This window comes from Struthio camelus, chromosome 2 (assembly GCF_040807025.1).
Source record: "Struthio camelus isolate bStrCam1 chromosome 2, bStrCam1.hap1, whole genome shotgun sequence".
Lineage (NCBI taxonomy): Eukaryota > Metazoa > Chordata > Aves > Struthioniformes > Struthionidae > Struthio > Struthio camelus.
Genome location: NC_090943.1, coordinates 35,847,878 through 35,872,851, shown reverse-complemented (window position 1 = coordinate 35,872,851; position 24,974 = coordinate 35,847,878). Strand labels below are relative to the sequence as shown.

General features: G+C 38.1%; 1 protein-coding gene across 4 annotated transcripts in view; it reads right to left on the bottom strand.

Moving 5' to 3' along the window:
* ABCB5 (ATP binding cassette subfamily B member 5) overlaps positions 1-8,210 on the bottom strand; it is a 36,412-nt gene extending 28,202 nt beyond the window's left edge. Inside the window, exons 1-9 of one of the 4 annotated variants that reach the window (XM_068935061.1) lie at positions 7,943-8,210; positions 6,713-6,780; positions 5,469-5,556; positions 5,325-5,373; positions 4,135-4,288; positions 3,637-3,703; positions 3,214-3,405; positions 1,919-2,090; positions 628-752 (exon numbers count right to left, since the gene is read on the bottom strand). In XM_068935061.1, the coding sequence (XP_068791162.1) occupies positions 628-752; positions 1,919-2,090; positions 3,214-3,405; positions 3,637-3,703; positions 4,135-4,288; positions 5,325-5,373; positions 5,469-5,556; positions 6,713-6,761 (896 nt within the window). In that variant the 5' untranslated portion in view covers positions 6,762-6,780; positions 7,943-8,210. Of the gene's footprint in view, positions 1-627; positions 753-1,918; positions 2,091-3,213; positions 3,406-3,636; positions 3,704-4,134; positions 4,289-5,324; positions 5,374-5,468; positions 5,557-6,712; positions 6,781-7,942 lie in introns of those variants that run through there. The other 3 variants (XM_068935059.1, XM_068935060.1, XM_068935062.1) reach the window with 3 other exon arrangements.
* Positions 8,211-24,974: the final 16,764 nt, after the last annotated feature.

The window sequence follows — 24,974 nt, the reverse complement described above, 5'->3', positions numbered from 1 at the left end:
TGCATTCTCCAGATGGATGGCACCAGTGGTGCCCTATATCTACGCACTGAATGTTTTCATTTGCTTGCTTGTTGGGTTATCTAACATATATGTGAACGAAATTGTGGTTTGCCATATCCAACTCACATCAAATGACTCACCTTCTACATGTGACTAGGGCCAACACTGGCTTAGGTTAACTACAAGTGTTATTTGCAAAGCACTAAAGTAATAAAAGCCAGTGATGCGATTTTACTTAAGGCCTTTATCCAGTGAAGCTTAAATATAAGCTCATTAATCAAAGATCAGAACAGCAGTGCACATGTTCTAGAAGTTAAGCAATTAATCACGTTTTGCTGTATTTGAATACTAGGCAAAGGCAACCTTTCCAGAGCTTTGATTTCTGAATTCAACTCTAGATCTCTTTCAGAAGAGAAATTTGGGATTATGATGCAGTGATAAAACTGAATAGCCTGTGTTTACAGACTTGGTTTACACATCTTTATTTTCAGGTGAGCTGTTCACTAAAAGAAGGATAAACTGACCACAAGGAGAACCTGCCACCCCATCCTCCCCACCACCTAATACCCTACACCAAAACTTATTTTGCATATATTAAGTGTAATTATTATTAATTCAAAAACTTACTTTGCTATTGCCTTTTTTTGTCCATTGAAAGCCACAACAGTCTTCACAGCTGTCAAGATTTCTTCTGCCACAGCCCCTGCTTTAGCATAAGCAGACAGCTCTTTAGCAGTAAGTGATGCCAGGAGCTGGAAAGTTTAAAAACAGATTTTATTGCAACCTATCAAAAGGATATGCACACTGTATTGGTGAAGAAGAGCAATCAATGGTTAAGACACAAGAGTGAGTTTTGGGAAAGCTGGGATCAACTCCTCCATCTGCCGTGAACTTCCTCAGACTCTCTAGCTTCTTTGTGTCCAAATCACAGTGAAAGACTAAACAAACGTAAAAGGAGCTTCATGACTTACCCAGCTTCCTCCCAGGCTGAGGACAGTCTCTGAACTACATTATGATACGTGACATAGCGTTTTGCGTGGTCAGGGAGGTGTGCCATAGCTGATCTGGGGTTGCCCCTTGAACTCCCTTTGAAGACGTTAGGAAACTCTGCTCTTTAGAGGTGACTTTAACAGGCAGTGTAAGTAGTTCTGTTCTCCGCACAATGAGGGTAAACAGAATTTTTTACATAATGGTGCTCAGAGAATAGAAATATTGCAAGCTGAAGTGTTCAGAAACTAGAGCAATAATAGGTAATGAAGTAAGCAAGTGCATTACATTATGTCTTCTAATTCTCTTTTTCCTTCCATATTTGCAATGCTTCAAGGGGGAAAAAACAATATTATAGCTAAGGAAAACAGGCAGCGTCCGTTAACACGACTACAACAGATTGACAAGAGAAAAATGTCTCTCTATCTGTAAGGGAAACCTTTCCAGCTATTTCACTGATTTATATTACTCTATTCTGTGGTAGCTGCATAGATGTCTCAGTGTCAACTCTGTACATGGTATGAAATTTAATAAATTATTTGCAAGAAATATAATCTCATGCATGCACTGGCAGAAAGCGCTTGAAAGGTGTTTGTGCTAACAGGGAAGGGTGAAGGTTATGAGCGCACGCCTGACCTTCTTCAGGCGATACTCTACATGAAGAAGATGCAGATCATCCTCCTGCTACATGGCACAAAGGTAGAGTAGGTGGATTGAAGGAACATGACAGGCAAAGATGCGCTTGTGCGGCTTTTTGTGCACCTAGAGCAACAAAGCCACAGGAGAAGGGGAAGAAATGATAAAGTAACCATAGGACCAGCCTCCTAACTTAGAGCCCATGCAAGGTTTTTTTCTTTTTCTTCCCCTTTCCTGTATACAAGAATTGTAATATTTTTCTGGTTTGCTTTCTTTATTAGTTCCACACACTTACAGTTGACCAAACTGCTGCTGATGCAGCAAGTAGAGGGCTGACTGACAAAATCACTAATGTTAGCTTCCACCCATGGATGAATCCTATAATAATCCCTGCCAGAAATGTGGCAAAAAATTGTACAAATATACAGATTTTGTCTCCGATGCCATCATGGATGGTGTTGATGTCACTTAAAAAAAAAAAAAAAAAATTGGTTAATTTGCAGTCCCTCTTATTCTCACCCTCCCCCCGCCCCCCACCCTCCTGCCCTACTCTAGTGTCATGATATGCGGCCTTATGTAAAAAGTTTTGCCATTTCATAACTGGCACAGGGAAATTTTTAACCACAGCTGCTGAATGGTACCATTAGACTCTTGTGTTGCTATAATACAGTGGAAACCTCCTATTTTCTAGGACTCATTTTCTGTACTTTCCATCATTCTCTGCTGTTTCTATGTCCTGTCACTAGTTCACAAATGAACTCGTTTCCTTATCCGGTATCCAAATGGAATAACACAAGTAAACAGCCAAACAACCCCCTCACCTCCCATGACCCCCTCTAAATGGCTTCTTCCTCTAGCCTATCTGATGCATTTTATATTCTTAATTTTGACCACATCCTCAGATCAAGGCTTATCTCTATTCTATCAGAAAATTTTTATTTGGAAGAACCTCTGTTTTTCATACCATTTTCCTTCCCCTTTTTCTCTTTCCAGGAAGTACAGATATTAGAGCTGTGAGTGGTTTCGTTTAAGCCTCTCTTATAGCTTTCACTCTACAGCTCTGTCCAAAGCTATCTTAAAACCCAGAAAAATATGTCTTCATGTACATAGTCTCTACTGCATCCTGGGATATGCAGTCCTTACCCCCAAATCCATTGAAGTCTATGGAAAAGCTCCAGAAGATTTCAACTGACTTTGGATTGAATCCAGACTGAGATCTGGCTGGATATAAATGTGAGTTCATACCCATTCAATAACGTGTCAGAGCTTTCAGCGTTTGTAAACTAGTTGGAGACAGCAGAGCTGTTTATCTAGTATGGTCTGCCACGTACTTCATAAATATTACAAAGCCAATGTCAGACAAGTAGAATATAGTGTTTCACAGCATAAACCCTTCCAATGCATATATCACAGAAACTGCACAAATGAAGTGGAAAAGGATAATGAATTCCTCCCTCAGAGAGCTGCAATATTTCACACTTCAGTTCAAAGTTTTCTTTGAAACTCTCTATAGGTAATTCCATAGAAGACAAATGGCAATTTTCTTTTAGACATCACATTTAGGGGGCCAAAAATAAATAGAGCCCTCACTCTGTCAGTCTGGTGTTCAGCGTTCCAATCTGGGTAGTATCGAACCAAGCCATCTCCTGATGAAGTACTGCAAAAAAGAACTTTTGCCGGATCCTTGCTGTCTGCCTTGCAGCAGCAATCAAAAATGTCCATACTTGGATGGTGCTCAGTATCAACACAGCACAGCCAATTCCGACATAGTAGTAAGCAAATCTGAGATAAGGGAACAAAAAGGCCACATAATCACTCTGTATCCTGTGAGAGTTGTGACATCTACAAAGCCACAATCAGTCTTGCTTTACTCCACTAAGGTAATTTCCATAGCCTGTGTTTGCAAAGCCCTTCTGAGAAGGCAAAATTTGGCTTCTGCTCAAAGGGATAATAAAGAAAAAAAAAAACAACCCTATATTCCATTGTCAACAGAATAATTACAAAGATTCTTACTTTGTCATTTCAGCTTCTATATCTATCCCTGGAATTGATGGACAATTGGACCCATTTACTGAAGTATCTGTAAAAAAATTAAGTATTAATTACGCAAGTAGTAAATGTAGAAAATAAACCATCGCACTCTAGGGTCATCAGTTTTTGAATGTTTTGTATTTAGCAAATGGGGCCAGGCATGAGGCAAATGTACATTCATCTCTCTGACCTTGTTACTATGAGGGCACAGCGTTACCCAGTAACTGATGATACAAAAGGTGGCCATTCTCCCTACTATCCCACCAATGTTGAAATTCATTCATACAGACCACAGCCAAAGGACTGCTTTTGTCCTGTCCAAGCCATCAAAGATTGATTTAAATGATCTAGTAATTTGCAGAGGGATGAATTTTGCTCATCATACACTTTTTCAGAGGTACACCATTGCTCAGTCTGGGGAAAACCTTAGCCACTGTATAGCAAAACATAACTGATGTATAGAAAAATCCATTTACTTACTTTCTGACGCATCCGATTTCAGGCCACTTAGCACAAAACTATTTGTCATGTCTCCAAAGACAATGATCATAAGTGGTAATCCGGTACCATTTGCAGCAGCTGCTATCAAACCAACTATCATCAAAAGAATATCCACCCAATCAGCGTAAAGAAACTATGTGAATGTTAGAGAAAAAAAATAGAGTGAGGTTATATCTGACAATTCACATACTTGGTACAGTGCAGTAGATTTCTAGGATATGTTTTATTTTTACATACATGTTCTAAGACGCAACAATACTGCAATCGTAGGTGAACATAACGGGAGAAGAATTTTGAAATACGTCACATGCGTCTTTAAATTAGTACTCAGTAAGATGATTGTGGGATGTTGGCAAGATACATTGTTATTTCCTAGCTCAACAGGAAAAGAAAGAAGAAAAGAAGCGTGTCCTACATGTTTCTAAGTGACGATCTTCTCTGAACAATTTATTACATACTGCATTCCACTAAGTTACATATTTACTAAGATAATGATTTTGAAGTGTAAACAAGAATTATCGACCAGCATCTGGCTTATATCTACCAGTAAAAATTGTTTGCATCAGTGATTGTGACTTAAGACTTGTCTATCCTTGAACATTTGCTTAGTTTAAAAAACATTGTGAATTTAAACTGCAATAGCTATTCCAGGATGGGGGCTAATCTGAAATTAGAATAAGTTACTGCTAAATGTCCTAACCCACTTCCAAAGTGTAAATGGTCATAGAATAAGCAAGAAAGGAATAAAAGTTGTCTCATTCTGTAATAAGCCTGTCTATGTATAGAGTTATTTCAGAATAGCTGTTGTACAGAAAACTGACATAAAAACTTGGTTTTCTCAGATGGCAGTTCCCTCAGTGGTCAAGTGTAGGATAAATCCTTTATAAATGGAGCTATGGCAAGGGCCTGTGCAGTGTAAATGTCCTAGGTCAACCTCAACACGGGCGAGCTTCATTCTCCAACAGCACTAACACTGAACTGCTTCAAGCGCTACCAGTACACTCTGGTGGGAACTTGACATAACAGTCCAAATTTTAAAGAGGACCTACCATTTCATGGGTCTCAGGCTTCTTCCCCACTTTTTGACTGCTTATTAACATACATAAACAATTCACAATGACAGATTAAAAAAAAAAGGAAATGTAAAGCAGACCAAATTAAACACTAACCAGTTCAAAAATGCCAACCACCTTTTTCTCTGGCTTCTCATTTTCCTTCCTAGAAGGAAATACAAAAGACTAAATTAAGATAAGCTCCTTTTAATAAAGCAATAAAAACTGGCTGCCAATATGTTAAGTACAGAGAATGCCTACTTTTTTTTCTTGGTCTTTAACTGGTCACTTTGTTGAAGATTTTCATCGTGTTGGAAAGAAGGGTTGTCATATCCCTTGCTTGCAAGTTCTGCGGAAGAAAAAGCAGACTTTGTTTTAACATTACATCCAGTCTTTTGTACCATTTTCTTACAGCTTTCCCTGCTCATTCTTTTGCAGTTTAAAGCTTAGAGACCAGTTTTCCTCATGTTCTTGAAACAGCCTAGTTAACTTTTCTTGAAGCTTCCTTTCTCTTCAGTTCATCTCCCTCTCTCCAGAAAAAATATCTAGTCCCATTTTTGAGATGAAAAAAACTTTCATTTTCACCATTAAAATATATTTGCACAGAAAAGATATCGGAGACTAAAAGCAAGAATTAAACAATGATTCTACAAACATCTACACAATTCAATGTAAAAAAGAGAAGAAGCCCTACCCAAGTAAGTGGAATTGCTTATAGTAAAGATTACATTTGCTGTAGGTAACACTGAATGCATGCGAATTAATTGCAGAATTGCGTCTTTGCCTGTAATAGTCATCATTATTATTTCTTTATGCTGCAGTAGTTGCCACAGAGCCCAACTCCTTTATACTAGGGACTTTGGAAATCTGTAAAATGAAGTTCTCCCCAATACAGCTTATGATAATAGCATAAGATAAGATGTAACAAGTGGATAAAGAAACCGAGGAGCAAAATCAGAGCAGGGAGCCAGTTGTGAATCATTTAGGGAGAAAAGATCTCAACACACCAGCCACCCCTAATCTGCTTTGACGTTAACTATAATTACTGACTCATTATGAATAGAATTTTCCGTGTACTGTTTTTATGTACTTTTCTCAGGCAGTCTATAAGAATTTGTTTAGATAAGTATTCAAAGACACTAACGTGCATCTGCCTTTTTGGGCTCACTTGTTTGCATGCCCAGGCCCATACTACCTGAATAACTTTACCCATGTGAATGAATTTAGCTGAACTCTGTGGAATGACTCTTAGACATGCACGTTTTCTGGGTGGTGGCTTTAGTTATTTTAAAATCACTAGAAACTTACTGAACTGGAAGAATATGAAGGAGAAAATAGGATATGCCCAGCAAATTGCTATAGAATACACATATTCAGGGCCTGCTAATGTGCTATCTCCAATAAAATCACTACAGCAAACAAGCAGGATTTATAATACACTTTTGATTGGGAGCTGTGAAATATATTCCTCAAACACACATACCATTTTCACGCGTGTAGCTTACCAGCATTAGAGAGGTCGTTTTCTGCATGATTTTCAAAATCATCCCTCATTGTTTTTCTTTGCTCTATACTTATGAGATATAAAGATGAAAGTCACATTAGGCAAAACCTGCATACAAAATAACAAAAAAAACCCCATACCACCACCTTTGGTAACGGCTGATATGTAAAGAGTTCACTTGAAAATTGTGTTTTTTCATAACTCAGTATATTTTAGTATCAATGTTGTCCCTACTGACAGAATGACTAAAAGAAATTATAACAGCATAGTAAAACACTATTTTTGTATGGAGATATTAAAAACAACATGGACTAGAACAATCCCACCTAACCCAGTTACCTACTTAAGTAGTCTTTTATGCTGTATCATATAAATACTAAATCATCTAGATCTTTCCTAACAGATCATTCAGGATAACCTGTACAATACAGAACAGATCGTCCTTACTAATTTGTGTTTGATTAAAACTTGCTGAGGAGTTATAACATGATCATGATTATCACGATACAGACTAAAGATACATGCAGGCGTTATGCCACGCAGCAACTAAGTGATATTCTGAGACAGTAAATGACTGACGTTCCAAGTATGCCTAGGCTTTGCCCCTTGATGTATCAAGTATAGAGGGTAAAAAAAGCGAATATGAGTCACTGAGGTAGGCTAAAATAATAATTAGAACAAGATACATAATCAGCCTGACATAACTGCTAAGCAAGTAAAGATATCCCTGAAAAAACTGTATTTTTAGTCAATCTTTTCAATATATTTCTGATTGCGTTTTTCTCTTATTTTTTCACTTTATCCTTAAAACGTATGCTGTGCCCATAAATTTAGGAGATTGTGGGACTGTCCTGATGGATATGCTGGGAGAAGGACAACCATTATGAGGGTAAAATTCACCTATTGTCATTTGCCCCAGCCGCATTACAAGACACTTACTTACCCTTGATAGAAAAATAAAGAGGAGAAGTTTAAGTCATAACCCTTCCCCACCTGCCCCCTGCCACTCTCTGCTCTCCTTAAAAACACACTTTCAGATTTTCTAGAGAAATACAACCGCAGCACCCCAAAGGAAGCAGCTAGAGAAAAGGCAAAGGGTTTCTCGCAAACTTCAACGCCGGCGTGCTGGGCTTCATTCATCAGCGGAGCCGCAGCAAGCCTAAAGCGCGGAGAGCCCCAGCGCAGCCCCCGCCGCTGCCCGCGGACCCCAGCCCGCCCTGACCCCACTCACGGCCTCCCCCGCGGTGCGGTGCGGTGCGGTGCGGCTTCTCCCGCGTCGCGCCACGCCTGACAGCGCCGGCGCCTCCCTCCCGGCCGGCGGGGAGGGCTTCAAGGTGCCGGTGGCCCCGCACCTCGCCCTGCGCGGCTGCCGCCCCCGCAGCCGCGCAGCGAGGAGCGAGACCCCTCCGGCGGGGCACACTGCAGCCCTGCTCGGGGACTCCTGTCCGAAAAGGGGTCCGCAGAGCTGGGTCGTGATTTCGGCAGCCTGCTTAGGAGCAGCCTGCAGGTGCCCAGGCTGGCAAACCCCACGCTGGGCACCACCCGGCTCAGTTATCAGCAAGCGTGGTGGTTTTTTTTTTTTTTTTTTTTTTTTTTCTTTCTTTCCCCTGTCCTCCAAGTCGATTAGCACTGCTAGTGCAACTAGAAGGCTTTTAGTCTGGAAAAGCACCTAAAGGATCGTCTCCCCAGAGGAACTCTATCCTGTCATCTATTCTAACAAACAGAGGTGAGGTGATGGTTTAAGGAAAGTCAGCTATCCAGTGGAAAAATTCAGGTTGGTGAAAGCTGTCTGCATGGTCACACCAAGTTTGGTGAATTTCAACAAAGAACTAAGTTTTTTTTTTTTTTTAAAGTGTTTTCATTTCTCACTTCTAAATGACATCAAGATTAAAGCTAGCTGACTTTTTTTTTTTTCTTTTAAGAGAAAGTACTGCACAACAGCTGAACACCACATTTAATTCCCACCCCTCCTGGCAATTTGTGGAGGGGTTCATTTTGGCAAAAATAAGAATGTTTCTGTTTTTGAATTAGTTCGAAGTTCCCCTCCCCAACCAAGAAATCGGATAAACAAATTATATTTTCTCCACAGCTCTAAAAATAACACTTCTTCAGCTTACCCGCCTGTACATATTGGTATCTGTATCATTTGTTTCTAACGAGGCCTCACTGTTTGTGAAAAATAAACTCCTACTTATTTTCCATTCACCCAAATACCATTCTCCTCCCAAAAGCTGAATCCCAGTCAATTAAATTAGTCAGTTGAATAGCTCAAGTTTTTCTTGAGTAACAAGTTCAAGACTGAGTCTAATTTAAGCTTCTCTTTTATTCTTTACAAGATTCAGGTTACATTTTATATATTGGTTACAGTGCCTTGAAGGCACCTTACAAGATTCACCATCATCTTCTTCTATCCACTGGGACCCTCTATGTTCACCTAGATCCAAACTTCCTCATGTCAGACCTATTACTTTTTTTAATAATTTCTTATCTCATTACCTATTACTTAGTGTTTCTATTACAGACTCAGAGGGTTAAGATCCGTTATCTTAAAGCCTGCAGGCATTAGTGGGTGCGTTCTCTGTTCTAGAGTTTATGAAAAGCTTCAGCTTCTGCACATGTAAAGAATCTGCATATACAGATTTTAGCAGAACGGAAAGAATGGCGGGCTAAAATAACTAGATGTCCCGATGCCAAAACTTACAGTGGCATGCAGTATTGTCTTCAGTGAAGACAACAGAGCTTTTTTTTTTTTTTTTAATCCATTTCAAGGAGAGAAAGAGCAAATCTTCACCAATTTTTGTTAAAATACGTGATTAGCTGTAAGTTTCAGAAGAATGTACCACTGCATCTAAAATAATTGACAAGTTTTAGGGACATCCCCCCAAGAAAGACATTAAATGCCTGACATGGATTTTATGATAGGTGTGGGGTTGAGGGAGCACGTAGCTAGCAGAGTGGGAGGAGGGAAGTAGAATGAACCCAAAACTAGGTACCCAATAAAGCTGTTGGGTACCTAGAAGTCTCTCTTTGGATCACTAGCAGTTATTGAATGTTTGCTACTCCTGAAACACAGGTGGTTCCACTTTTCAAAGTGTTATTACCATTTACTCGCACTGTAGCAGTAAAATGCTGAATAAGATTGAGACCTTTGCTGTAGTCACTGCATACTGGATAAGGAATAGCCTCCAACAGCCCAAAAAGGATATGCAAGATAGGTAGGGCAATCTCACCTGAAAACACAGAAGAGAAAAAAATGCAGTCTTGAGAAGAAAGCTGTTTTCTACTGTCCCACCTCCATTTCTTCCTTCTGTTCCTTTGGGAGAGATGTTAAGCTCAATACAGGTTAATAAGTATCTCTCCCCCCCCCACCCCAGGAAAAGAAAAGGAAGGAGAAAGAAGGAATTTTCAAGAAAAGATTCCTGACTCAGCCTGCTGAAAAATATAAACCCCCTTCTTCCCACCACTGAAGTCCAATTACTGCTAACTGCACTGTACTTAAATCCAAAAACAAAAAGTTAGTATGAGCTGACAGTTTTTGCAGGAATGGTAAGCTGTGGACTAAAACATGTACATGTCAAACAGAGAGGACTCCAAACAATAAGCAAAAAGCCTAGGAACAATAAAAGAAATTGTAGTTTACAGTATTGCCCTTATAGCTTTTTGAAGGCCATTATGGTAAGATATAATTCATGATTTGGAGATGAAGTGCTATTTCCTGTTTTACCAAAAATATTTTCATAATTTAGGAAAATCCTGTATCTGAAAAATATTTTTTTATTCCAGATAGAATTTACATACGCTTTCATGTATTTGTCTGGTCTTCCCAAAACCAGTCAGTGACAGGAAAGGCAAAGTTAATTAAACACAGTCAAGTCAGATTAATTAAAAGCAGTCATAGCTGACTAAACCAGAAAAGATACCTACTTGAAAGAAGTATTAAGCAATGTAATTAAAAAAAAAATCTGGAAATGAGAACTCCTTTCCCCTACAAAGCATTAGTACTAAAAGAATACCTTGCATGGTATGTAAAAGTAGTAGACACCCAGTTTTACTGGAACATCTCTTCAAAATAACGGTTAAATACAAAGAAGATATGTTGTATTTTACAAGTGTCATAGCCGTAACAGAACTGAAGAACATGGGTGAGACACCCAGACTGCACTAGTGAATCACACCTGGGGAGACAGGTGTAATACTTAGCTCATTACCTTAATTGCAGCTGATCAGTGGAAATCACTTACCTTCTCCATGCTGCTGAGGGCTAACTAACAGGAAAGGACTATAAAAGAGCTGTATCTTCCCTTATTTTTATTTGGTGTATTAGTTGATTTGTTACTTTTGCATCTTTGTCACAGCTGTGATTCAGGCAGAAAATACTTGTCAGAATTACTTAAAAAAAAAAAATCCCCTTGTTTCAACATCTATTTGTCAGAAGTCAGACCAAGAATGCAATATTGAGGCTTGTAGGATTCAAGCACGGTAGACTCATTCACTAGTTATGGTTATCTCCCATGTTTCTACATAGAATACAGACACTGTGGTCAAGCTCAATAGCAATAATATTAATTATCTATAGTAGTTGTAGTCATGTGACAGTATGTGCAGCTCCTCTGCGAAGTAGGGTCATATTTTGGTGGGATATATGAAGTAGCTCATTATCATCCCAATTTCTTATTGAATACATTAAGAGGTTATGTAGATTATTTGAGGCCAGCTGGAGCAATGAGAGTGGGGTACATTCTGTTCACCAAGGTAAGATTGATAATAGCATTAGTTAAACCAGTTGACTGATTTCTAACTACAAAAGGAAAGGCTCACCTATTGACATGTTCTTCACTTCAATTATTTCAGTCAGTTTGCATCACTATAAAATCTTTTACAATGCCTATTAAAGAGGACTATATGCACTTATCTATTAGACTTGAGAAAAGATTGTGACACCTTTTGTTTTGCTTCATGCAGAGAAGCACTGTGTGAGGCAGAGCTGTAAGTGCGTGTGCTCCAGAGTAATTGAGGATATTTATCACACTTGTAAACTAGATGTACAGAAGTTTTCTAGTTTCTTTATGGGTAGCAGCTAACTAAAATGCTGTAATTCTCCAAACTAAAACAGTCATATATACCACTACAACACTGACAAATGCAAAGAAAACTTTCAGGGATCTGATGTAATGGATTGTGGGGTGTGGAAAGTGGGTAGAAGTGAATGTTGGAGGCAGAAAAATGAAGTACAAAGAGGCAAAATATAGGTTACAGTTCATCTTGAACTTTCTGCGAGAGTTATGTTGTCCAAAAGTCATGATGCTGTAACCAAGGAAACCAGCTATTTGTGGTTTTCCTGAAATTAGAGAATGGGAACATATCTGATTCTTTTAACTCAGTAGAGTTATATCAGAGATATCTGATTCTTTTAACTCAGTAGAGTTATATCAGAGATATCTATTTCAGCATAATTTCTTCTGACTAGATTAGCTTACAAGAATTTACCAAGGCTGAAATGGCTTTACAGGTTATCTGTAGTTCTCATTCGCTCAAAGAGGAAAAACATGGAAATGAACTTTATTCATTCTTGTATTCTTTTAGTACTAATGCTTTCTAGGGGAAAGGAGTTCTCATTTCCAGATTTTTTTTTTAATTACACTGCTTATAGGTCTGTTTTAGGAGAGACTTGGCTGATAAATACAGAGAATTTACAGGTTTCTCAGGTAATTACAATAATTCTTCTTTCTCCAGAAAAAAACATCAAGTTAGTATTGTTGCGTCCTATAAAAAAATCAGTTTTTAAATTAATGAAGTGATATATAAGCCATAAAATCGTAGGAAACAGAGAAGCTAGTCATTCTGATAATCACTTTAAATACTTTATATACCTAAAACAAAATAGGAAGATTTCATGTATTATCAGAATGATGTCACTTACTTGGCCTGACAAAGACCTATAGGGGTTATTTACTGGGCCAGAATGTCAAGTTATACACCTTCCTCAGGAAGACAGGGAGCAGAGAAAGGGAGGAGGAACTGCCTTGTATAAGAAAATTATTTGTCCTTAGGCCCAAAGTGTAGAAGGAGACAGACAAACCATCTGTATAGAAGAAGTATGGTAAAAAGACCAGCTTTGTGAGGTAAGGAACTGTTTAGTCACCTGAAACTGGAGAGGAAGATTTTCTAAAAGTGTAAGAAAGGTCAAATTACTAAGGATCATAAGAAAATAAGAACACAGTGGTGCTGTGGTCAATGGGACAGGGATATTGACAAAGTCAAATAAGATGCCATTCTTTCACACCGAAGCACAGGATACTACTCTTGTGTAGAAATAATCCACCAATAAATAGAGGTTGGGAATAACTTTGTAGGCAGCTTTTCCGAGAAGAGCATCTAGCAAATACACTGAATGGCAAACTAAATAGGAACCAATAGTATCAAACTCCTGTGGAAAAAAACAAAATTCACAAAAGCAAAATCAAGTCATACACAAAACACGTGCAGTAATGTTTGCTCTGCTTAGCACTTTTAAGTCCTCAGATGGAGGATTTTGTGTCTGATTTTGGCCATTTTATTTCAAGAAAGATGTGGATGAAAGGAAGTATGGAAGAAAGAAAAATTAAAATGGAGTAGAAGATATGACCTACAAAAAAAGACTGAAGGAATTGGGTGTGGTGTGGTGGAAAACATGCAAATAGCGTTTTTACAGCAATCTTTCATTTTTTTAAAAATATAATACAGTGTCTTCCGTATCTACTGTGGTGCTGAAAGAAAAAAAAAATCTGCTGTGGTAATAAAGAAAAAAGGTAGACAGCAGGAAAGTGTTATTAGCATTTAAGCGCTGGAGCAGATAACTGACAGGGGTTGCTGGAGTTTCGATTGTTGATTTTTTTTCCCATCCAAGTCAAATCAATCATCTACAAGGAAAGAGTTGGTATCAATGATTTTCCCCTGAGGCTTGGCAAAAGATTAGATCATCTTCTGAGTTCCTTGTTAACTCTATTTTCCGTTTCATTGATAAGCATAATGAAGGGCAGAATGGAACAGAACTAGTACATCTTTTAATTTGGTGAAAGGTATAAATCGAGTGTGTGGAATTTTTGCTGGCACCAGTCTTGGTAAAAGATTTTGTTCGTGAGAGATGGGAAGCTGGATAAATGGCAGAGCACTCAGAAAAGGTGATACGAAAGAAAATTCCTACCCTAGGAGGACTTGTGGGCCATGGATGGTTTTCAAGAACTGATTCAAAATATATTTTTTCTGCAGCTTCTTCTAGCATACATCCTTCAAGTGCCATCTCAAGCACTGTCAAATGACTTAGCTTTCTAGTTCATGATGACTGTGGAGAGGGTCATAGACATGGTGCGCATATTAGTTAACTTCTAGACTTTTTTTCAGAGAGAACCAGTTCACTTTAGGATAAAAATAAGGTTTGGTTTTAGGAATGGTTTATTCCCGAGTTTACTCTTAGGAACTAACTTATATGGGATAGTTTTTGTTCTCTCCACCTTCCACTGCACTGGAACATGGTCCTAGTAGGCTTTGTGCACTCATTTCTGCACACTTTCATGCATACCCTGGAACATGCAATGCATCTTCTTGGCTTTGTACTATAAAAATACCTCTCTACTTTTTTGCTGTATGACATCACTGTGCCATAGCACAGCACTCAAGCACAGCACTGTGAACTGTTAAAACACAAAAAGTAATTAGTATGTCTCAGGATCCTGGGTGCATAGGATACACGAGGCCCAAAGGAAACTCAGATTAAACAGTAGACCGTGGAAATGTGGCCAGTTCACTCCAGAGGGGCTATTTCTGAGCAAAGCTGTTAAATCCTGTGACTTGAGGGCCATGGACCTCCTCAGAAGCTGGATACTTCTAGCAGTGTAGACATAACCACTGTAAAGGTTTGCTCGCTGGTAAGATTTATTTCATAATGTCCTTCTTACACAACCAAGGGCCGAACGAAGCACTGTGGGTAGAAACCACAGTATATACTGCTTTCCAAAGGTCGTATTCAAGGAGTGAATCCTATGCCACCTCACAAATTGATGTGATAGTGGATCACCAGCAGTTTGCGTACTAACATGTAAAGAAAATATCTGATACCTTTACGACAAGTGTAGCTCTAGCCAAACCTCTTACGCTATCTTGAAAGCTGTTGTTTTGAATGTGCTAGGGAATGCTGCACAGGGTGCAAGCAACACAGAAAATTTCAGTTCATTTATAATTTAGCCTCAGATTCTCAGAGGGAGTTACCATGTAACCATAGTGACAATTAATTGTCTTTAAATATTTGTTTTTCTCAATGCAGTGTTAAGTCTTGAGGGAAAGGAACTCTCTCTTTTGCTCTAGCCTTTCCCCCTCCAATAATCTAGCATTTTTTAGGTTTTATATAAATACATACATAGCAAAAAGCTGTCTGAATCAATTAAGAGTTAGACATACAGCTGGTGTGTGGTTACTGCTGAATGACATTCATGTCAAACGCTTATATATTCTCAAGGATCAATGAATTGGGTATCTTTCATCTAAAGGAAACAGTGTGAAAATCCTTGCTCACTGAGATTAATTCCTGTGTGCTTCATGAGTCTTATGAGAATGTCACTGAGTGTTTCCTTTGTCAAAACAGATCATAATGAAAATGAAATTTTCTTTCTTGCAAAGATGTGCATGGACAATGACCTTCCGTTGATACTATCTAATTTACAAAAAGGAAAGTTTAGAAAGGAGGGACAAAAGGTAAATTTGCATTACAGATCCCACGCGCTTCACAGCAGAAGCTCTCCGTATCATTTAAAGATGCAAGTCAGAAATTTAACCTTAATTAAAATAAACCCCTCAAGATTAATAAAAAACGAGCTCTCTATTTTGATGGCATATATGGTAGCTACTGACTGACAAAGGTAATGGCTATCGCAGGACTGAGCTGGAGCTGGCACCGTGCAGGTCATGATCATAGCCTCTCCTAAATCTCTTGCTACAAAACTCTTTCACTCTGCCCTGCTCTGTGCTGTGATTGCTCCCTCTCCTGAGAGCTGTAGCATTTGCTCGTGCAACTGGTATTGTCACTTTTCTCTCTCAAAAACCACATCGACTTTTTCCTTAAAAGTTCCCAATCCTTCCTCCATGCCTTGGATGTGGAAAATCCTAGCTGTCCTCTGACATTATACCTCACAGTCACCTCCAAGTTACATGGTACCAAACCAAGAGGGCATGAATAGGAAAGGGCATCCTAGGATTAATGATGGAATTAACTTGAAATAGGGAAGATGGGGCAAATTTATGAAGGCAGTTAGCTAGCCCAGTAGTGCACAAACTGCTGTCAATCACCAGAAGAAATTACCCTGACTGTAAACCTGGGTTAAATCTCTTGGGTCAGGGAAGATGTTACTTCTGTTCATCAAACTGCATTATGTCATCACAATATAGTTTTCCCTTGAGGTAGCTGGCTTTTTCGTGATAGCCTATTCACATGTCCTTGGCCTTTCTCTCTTTTGAGGAAAAATGTTTTGGCATTTCAGATAACAACAGTAGGATTCCTGCCAAAATTTAATTTCTGTTTTTGACTGCTGTGTTTATGGTTGTTAATTCTTATGTTAGATTCCATGGAACAAAATTCAGATGAAATGGAACTGACAGGGCAAGAGGAAGAACAAAGTATTGTATTTGTCTGATTTATAGATTGCTTGTGATCAGAGGCAGATCAAGAGATTGTTTGAAAACAGACTCAGTCAAACCCCAGCACTTAAAAGGAAGACACTAGCATTTTTCAAACGTACCCCTTTTGCATACTGTGTGGTAGACTCTCAGCACCACTGTCATTACTACAGTCTCTTTTTCCTACTTCTTGCTCTTTCCACATGAGAAGTGTCAGTGTTCACAAACCGTAGCAACTAATGTTATCACCATGCTTGCAGACTGAGATCTAAAGCTACCTCTTTTTTGCTTAAGCTCCTGGGCCAGTCCTTCAGCTGACAGATAGGCACAGATAAGGAGCGTTGTTTGTCCAATGTCATCTTCAACATATCAGTAACAATTTACTCTCACAACAATGAGAGAAACCCTTCACATGGACCATAGAGTGCTTAGACAGCTAAGGGGGCTACTGAGACAAAGATCATTTTATTGTTTCCACCCTGTTCCATGTCCTGCTGACATAACTCTAGATCAGAATTGTCTGTGCTATTTTAATGAAGCGCTGAACTTTTAGCTCTAACTGTATTTGCACCATTAAACAAGTTATGTAACTTTACACTTTTGTATGCACCACTGCACAATCATACTTAGGCTTTCATCAAACTTTCCTGCTGTTGTACTACTTTCTAAACAGATAAGCAGAACTCTAATGAACTTCTGATTGGATCTGAATTAATGCGGACATCAACAAGGTCAAAGGAAAGATATTTCTTTTAAAGGAGGTAGTGATACCTCCAATAAACACAGAAGAATATGCCTGAGCAGCTCTTAAAGATTCAGGAAAGTACTAGATTTTCCTAATTAGTGACGGCCTGCCCATAAAGATCAGTCCATAACACACTAGCTTTGGAAATATATTAACCTTCCACTACCATGCCTGTGACTATAAAAGAAAGGGTAGGAATACTGAGGAATAATTGCAATTGGTGGCTTGGATTTCTCAGTTCTTCTTTATTCTTTTCAAACAGATGCCAAATGATTTGGGCAATACTGTCAAAACTATGGAACTCCTGAACAGTCTCATAATTTTCTAATGAATGACTTAGTACAGAAACGAATTCAGGTGGCATATCAATTAATTAACTGGCCATTAATGAACTTATATTCAGAGAAACAATATTTTGTTTTTAAGGATTTTTAGCTGCATTGCAGAATGTTAGTAAAATAGACATTCTAAAAAGTGACTATTTGAGATTAGTTACACCAAAGGTATACTCAAGGAAAAATAAGCACTTATGTTTTAAAACTGATATTTTTCAGATTGATAATCAAACATTATTTTGATTTATTAATGGATACAAATTTGTTTAGGTCAACAAAAAGGAAAAAATGGTATTTTTCCCTCCTGTTGGTCCTTATAACAGTCTATGTCATTCACTGGGATTTATTTGTACTATTTTGATGAACAGATGCTTAGATATTTATGTAAATAATTGGAAGATCCCTGCTGCACAACTCATTACTAAATATCCTCAAAGTCAATAGGCACTGTGCACTTCCTCTTGTGATGTCATTCACAAAAGCTTTTAATAAACTACCCCAAAAATCATACCATATGTCCAAAAACCGCAATTGGGCGGAGCATTCAGATAGTATCACTGCGAACGTGTTAGGATTTTTTTAACCTGTTGGATGCTACCCTATACCCAATGAGAAGGCACAATATGAATATTTATCCACTTTTACAGCTCTAGGCCCACTTCTACCACAGTGCTGTGGAACAGCAACTTGTCCCTACCTCTAAATCTGGTAGAAAATGAATCTAGGGCTCAGAACTCCAGTTATTTTTCCTAAGAATTGAGAGATTTTTTTTCTTTATCAAGAAAGCTATTATCCTCTCTCTTCTGGCCCTGTTCTCCAGCATGAGCTTTAACCAGAGTCCAGCAGGGAACAATCCTCCCTTTCTCCAACGTGCCTAAAAATTCTACCACGGAACAGGACAAAGCCAAAACTTACTGAAATGCCAAAAACTTCAGAGAAAGAGAGGAAGAAAAGGCCTTCTCCACTGGCAGCGCAGAAGAGCACTTTGATACTATGGGACACATAATGTTTAAATTTATATTCTGCTGGATATTGGTCGCAGGTTTGTCTCTGAGTCTCTTACAGAAAAGGTGAGTGCACAAGCGCTGGGACACAGGCAATGCTACAGCAGGAGAGAGGAAACAGTCTTGCTGATGGGACATTCCAATACCCATCAGGGCTCTTTGATTCCAGTTTTTTGTCCAATTCATGCCTAATTATCTACACAGCATGAAGTTTTACAGGCAAGATTAAACACCTGGTGATAGCAAAATCCCCTTGCTAGTGGAAAGGGGATTAAAATTCTCTCAGAAGAATTAAGGCACTGCACTTGGCTTTTCTGCAGCCTGACATTGGAAACGCGATTCAGCTGACAAACTCAGATACCTACTTTTAGAAGACCACGTTTTGATGCCTGAGTATGAACTGTGTGTCCAAATTCTCGTTACAGTCAATAGGAATCTAGTCAATATTGTAAGCATCAACTTCAGGGTGAGCTGGCCCAACATCTTCTATCCTAGTATATCACTGATTGCAATGAGTAGATCTTCACTGACTGTAATGGGAACTTAGTCACCTTCCTTATGTATAGACATCTAAAATGATCTATCTGCATCTCGGAACTACATCCCACCTTGAATGTAAGGGTAGCATCACAACATGTTTACAAATGTTGACCCATTTTTTCCAGAGGAAAGGATGATCAAAACTTTCGGTAAGTATGGTATTTGTTAAACCAAATTTGGAATCCATTCAGTTCTAGTGTCCTCTCGGAATGGTGCACTGGAATCACAATAGTCTTCGTTGCCATTTTTGTGGAGATCTAAAAATTAGACGGACCTTAGGATAGCTGTGTGCTTCTTGCTTTTTGAGAGTCAGTGTATAAGGCTCACTCATTCAAAAAATGTCTGACTTGGTTAAACCTTGCATTGTGAAAAGCTGTGATATTATGACAGTTTCCAGCTGATGATTTTCACCTTGTTTGCCAACATATGTTTTAAAAATATTGTAAGAGTTTACGTCAAACAATAACATGGAAAAATGTGGTAACTGACTGTTTGGTAAACACTAGGGACTTGCATTTGCTGATTTGAGTATTTACATACAGAAAGGTCATGTAGTTTGCTGTGTCAATGATCTCACACATGAAAAGAGACTACTTAGAACACATAGCTTTGAATCATATTTATTACATTTCCTACTTTGATGATCTGTTTTATACATTTTTTAAGTCAGGAATGTTACTGTGTTCAGTACAATTACAGCTCTTACTGATATCCTCATTAAAATGCCTTCTGGGGAAAAGCAGGAGTGCAGTATTACGGACAAGACTTCTCTTACCCCTAAAGGCCCATTTAATACAAGACAACAAAAATAATAACAAACTACTTTATCTACACCAATGTAGCACAGTACTGCCACAGTAACTGGCAAGAAAGGATTACGAGTTGAGTAGAGAGTCAAGTAGAGACATATATCTTGGTTTCCTTAGCTTTATTCCTAAGTATTATAGTGACAGTAGAAAAGATAATTGGTAAGTGTTTTAGTTTTAAAACTCTTTATCCATGAAAAGTAGTAGGGAAAAGTCAGGAAGTATTTCTGAAATGCTGCTACCTTGACAGCCTCAATATTTCTATGACATTGGATAGAGCCCAGGTTATTTCCCTGTGGTTGCAATCTCTCTGAAAAAGAAATCTGTTCCATGGATTACAATAGGAAGAGCACCTTGTGTTGACCATTGCTTTCAGGAAAATTTTCAAAGGACATTTAAAATGTTTGTTTGTGGGTAAATTAATTTTTACATAGCTATGAAAAGACAAGAATATTTCAATTTTTTATTAAATAATACTTTCAAAATAGCTATAATAATTTTATACTCTTTAGAATATTGCATTCCAAAAATTTTCCTAAAAATATTGCAGAATGGAGATTCAGAATAGCTTCCTTAAGCATAACATTTCAAGTCTTGTGTGCAGTAGAGAATATAACCTCATTGTGAAAACTGAATAGCGATAATACATTACCATCAGCTTCTCTTTTGTGCATGCCCTGAATTAAACTAGAATGAACTTCTTTCACCTGCAGCCACAGGATTCATATGAGGGGCAAATTAGGCACTGAAGAGATTGATTCAACCTTGATTCTGGAAAGTGAAAGTGGAGATTTATACTGATACTCACATGAAACCTTCATTTTGTTATATCCCTTATTCCTGTAATTATATCACTCCCCTGGACTTATAACAGCAGGAACTTTGCTCTGAATTTTTCAACTAATGTTCTACCTTTTAGAAAAGAATTATTAAAGGTGAGATGATCTAGAAAGCTAAGATTTGTCTGTTACCACTATCTTGAATGATCTTGATCAAACCAATTTTGATTTTTTTCCACATATATAAAAAAAAATATTGAACTTACTTAGTATTTCCCTATTTATGAAATAGAATTTATGACATCAGCTTTCCTGATCCATAGAAGGTGTATGAGAATAAAAAGAAAGTGCGAAATTCCTGAAGTTCTACAGACAGAAAAGTCAGGTGAGTATCTGGTCCTAAACAGATTGCTGACTTTAATTAGCAATGTCAGCGAAATTGTTTATCTTTCTTCATTCCTGCCATATGTCTATTTATGTCATATATGCTTTCGAACTGTAAGGTTGAGAGCGCTTTGATAGCATTAGGGTTCTAGCCGTAGTCTCTTTAGGTGCTGCAAAACCATAGGCAGTAAATGCAAAATAAATAAATAATGCAATAAGTAATCCAATAAAATATTCTTTACTTCTGAGAGGATGAATGCGTAGGTTAAGGGTCTAAAATACAAGTGTTTAACTGGGGATGGCTATTCCCCACAAAAGATAATCTATCTTTTCTGTAGAGATAGATGAGATGTAAAAGCCAAAGTTAACTTTTTTGTTGAGCAGAAGAACTTATTGATATGAGTTCCCTGTATTCAATTTTTGCTGAATAACCCAGTATATGAAAGAAGGCATTGACCTCTCCCAAGAAAGCATGGAATGTAAATAGACAGATCAGGGAAACCCTGCCAAATTTAGAAGTCTACAGCAGGTTAAACTTTCTTCTTAAGGTACGGACTATTTGTAAAGCCTTGTGTGTATTGTGGGCTGTAGAAGAGTGACTTTTTTGTGAAAAAGTCACTTTCCATCCTTCATTCACTCTTCTGTATGTTGAGCCATTTATGTAAAAGATAAGAAAAAGATCTCAGGAGCTAAAGTCAAGACTGTTCTCTCTCTCAGTAATAACACTGTCACAGTAGTAAAACAGTGAGGATACACCTGGTGAAACACTAAGAAAAACCTGAACCAGTTAGGGAATTATCAGTATGCAAGAACACATGCACATAAGAAAATACTCAGCAGCAGCCAGCAATTGCCATCTGTGCTCTAGCTGAAACATGTGATAAAAATATGAAGGATAATCTAATTAGAAAACTTGACACATTGCACTGAGGTCATTTCTGTTAGCTCTCACTGTAAAAGACATGCCCTTCTATCACAAGCTATACTGTAACAAACAGCCCTATAAAAAGACACTGTGGCAACTGGGACACCTGCCTGCTCTGATTTCCAGGGCTATTCTTTTTCCCTTCTGTCCTTCTCAACTCCAAATAACTCCTTTTTGCCACCTCTCGCCTCATCAGCTTTTTTGGGCATCTACAGGCAAGTCGCGGATGTGTTTGCCCGTTTTGTGCCTCTCCTCAGGGGTCACTGAGGACAGACGATTTCTTCACCTTGCCCTTGCTACTGCTCTGTATGCCATTAGCGGAGAAAAGGCAGTCAGAGGCCAAATTTTTGCTCCGTAAAAACTTGCAGGGGCTCAAAGTAAAATTCAGATATTCCCCTCCCCTCTCTAATCACTCTCAGTGTTCAACCACTACCCCCATTACAGAATTTTATCTTGGAGCATGTCACTGTCACTTGGCATACCTAGGTTAATAATATCTCACCTTTTAGTCATGGCTTCATCTGAGACTAAAGATGTCTTACTGTCATTATTAGCTGGGCTTCAACTTTCTAGTAAAGTAGCGAAACCTTTTCTCTCCCTTGTTTTATAGACAGAAACCGAGGAAAAGTATCTGAGTAATGTGTCAGTTAAGTCAATTATAGTAAAGTAAACCTAGCCAAGATCTGCTGAGCCGTAGCGTTGAGCTCCAACTACAAAAATCAAGAGTTAAAATCTGGAAAACTTAGGTATGCTATGGTAAAACTATCACTTGAAATAGAAAACTAAAAGTTGGGATAAGAGGGGTCACTCTACCCATAAGACCTTTGAATATTATAGACTTGTGTGGGGTGTGTAGCAAGACATGCTTGGGGGGTCATAAAGATGACCAGTGTGACCAATGTTTATTCTGAACTTTGCGACTAAAACGCATTTCCATTTAACATGACAGTTAGCAAAACCAAATGACACTTAGAATTTTTGATGACAAATTACTAACAAATAGACTAGAAGTTTATACAGTAGCAGACAAGTAACTGGATATAACCAATAACAGAAAGAGAGAGAAAATGCCTTCCTCCACTAAGTGGGTCATAAATAGATGGGGGGAGAGTCCTATTGACGTGTTAGAGGAGTCCAAAAATGCTCAAATAAAGCACAGTTCCTGTTTTTTCTTATTATTTAGAATTTGTAACTATTATGAAACATGCACAGTACCCTCATCACCATTATTCAGTTACTTTTATTATCTCTCCTGTAGACTGATTTTGTAAACATGCAACAGGAACTTTCCATGAGTCAGAGAGAAGAGTTTAAGTCAGTTTTCTGAACTGTCTTGGCTGTTTTACAGCTCCCTTGCAAAATGTACTATCTTTATTTATCAGAGGCTTTTGTGGGTGATCCAGGTTTAATTCTTTCAACAGGTAAAATGCTTGTAAACTGGAAACCTCTCCCTGAGGTTTGTACAAGGTAACAGAAACAGGAAGGAGGAGTGGAGTAGTTAATCACAGCTTAGTTTTCATCACAAGAAAGATGTCCTTTGTCATGCTTGTTATATATTAATGAATAGTCATGGTGAGACATTGTGGTGAGTAGGACGCTTCCCTTTCTAGTGTTAGCTCATTTATCTAAACAAACGTCACTGGCACAGAAGGCAGGTGGGAGGAAAGCTGTTTGTGCAGAAGGTAGAAGAGGAGAAGGGTGCACAAGACCAAAATCTAGAAACTGATTATTACTAGATACAGTAAGTATAAGTCATAAATAATCCTGGAAAGTTACTATCAATTGCATACTGAAAAATGAACTTTCCAGTTTTAGTGATAGTGTGTGAATGCCTGTTCTGTAGAAATATAATGCAAATTATAAATTACTTTCCTATAAAATGATCTGCCACAAAATGTTAAATCTTTGTGAGTCATATAATTTAGTACCTATAAAGATAAGCATTATTATTTACATCTAAATGATCAAATCTGTATAATCTTTTATGTCTGTGGTTGAGAAATGGGAGTCTGGGATAGGTAACAAAGATGAGTTTTCTATCATTTCCTCTAGCACCTGGGAAAACCTCGCACAGAAAAACTGGAATTGTGTGATGATGACCTGGAAGGGATCCCCAAAGCTGTGTCTTCCGCTCCTTAAAAAAAGTGCGAGTTCACAGTTGTCCTGCTAACCTATCTGAATCAGCTTCCAGGAAGATTTTCTATTTGCTTTATAACACCTGAAACATTTTTCCTCTCAGTGTGGCACTTCAGCTGGAGTTTCTCAAACATTAACATTCCTTTTTCAAATTATCCTAGTGGTTATATTCCTTGTAATTTCCAACGTCTAGATTGGCAGAATTTTACCTGTAAGACAGTAAGGTTGACCTTACTGTCAAAACACCTTTAAAATGACAGGGTTTCTAGACAGAGGATTTCTGAAATACATATCAATTGAATAAACAAATATCACCAGAGTTATATTTAATATTCCCACCTTATAGATTTTAGGTATCTTTAAAAAACTTTTGTGAGCCACTAGGATTCCTTTTATATATTTCAGTTCTCTCTTCAAAGGCGTTCAAGATCTAACAGTAAAAAAAAAGAAATATTTATCAAACTTAATTTAGGAATCTCAGCTTTTCCTTCCAGCATTGCAATTCAAGAAAATAAAAAGGAGTTTGAGTATAAGTGTTACCCTCTGTTCCAGAAACTGATGATCCTCTATCTCTACAGTAAGAAATACTATTTTTCTTTTAATTTTTAGGAGCTTGAGAAATTAACATTGCTTGTTATCCTTTAATTCCAGGGATTAAGTTCATTGTAGGCCCATACAACGAGACTTGTTAAGTGGCAAGACATTATCTGAATTTGCTTCATTATCACTATTCAAGATAATCCTAAGTGGTGTGGTAATTACAGAGACACTGATATAATCATTATCAAAGTGCCTTAATCCTAGATTAACACACAATGTTTTGTTATGACCTTTCAACTTTTGCTTCATATAGAACACGTAATGATAAAAGACGTTAAGAAGAGGACGACAACTGAAGACAGTTATAGAGTTTGCACAGGTCTCTCCGCCATATATTCATTAGAATCAATTTTTATCCAGGGTT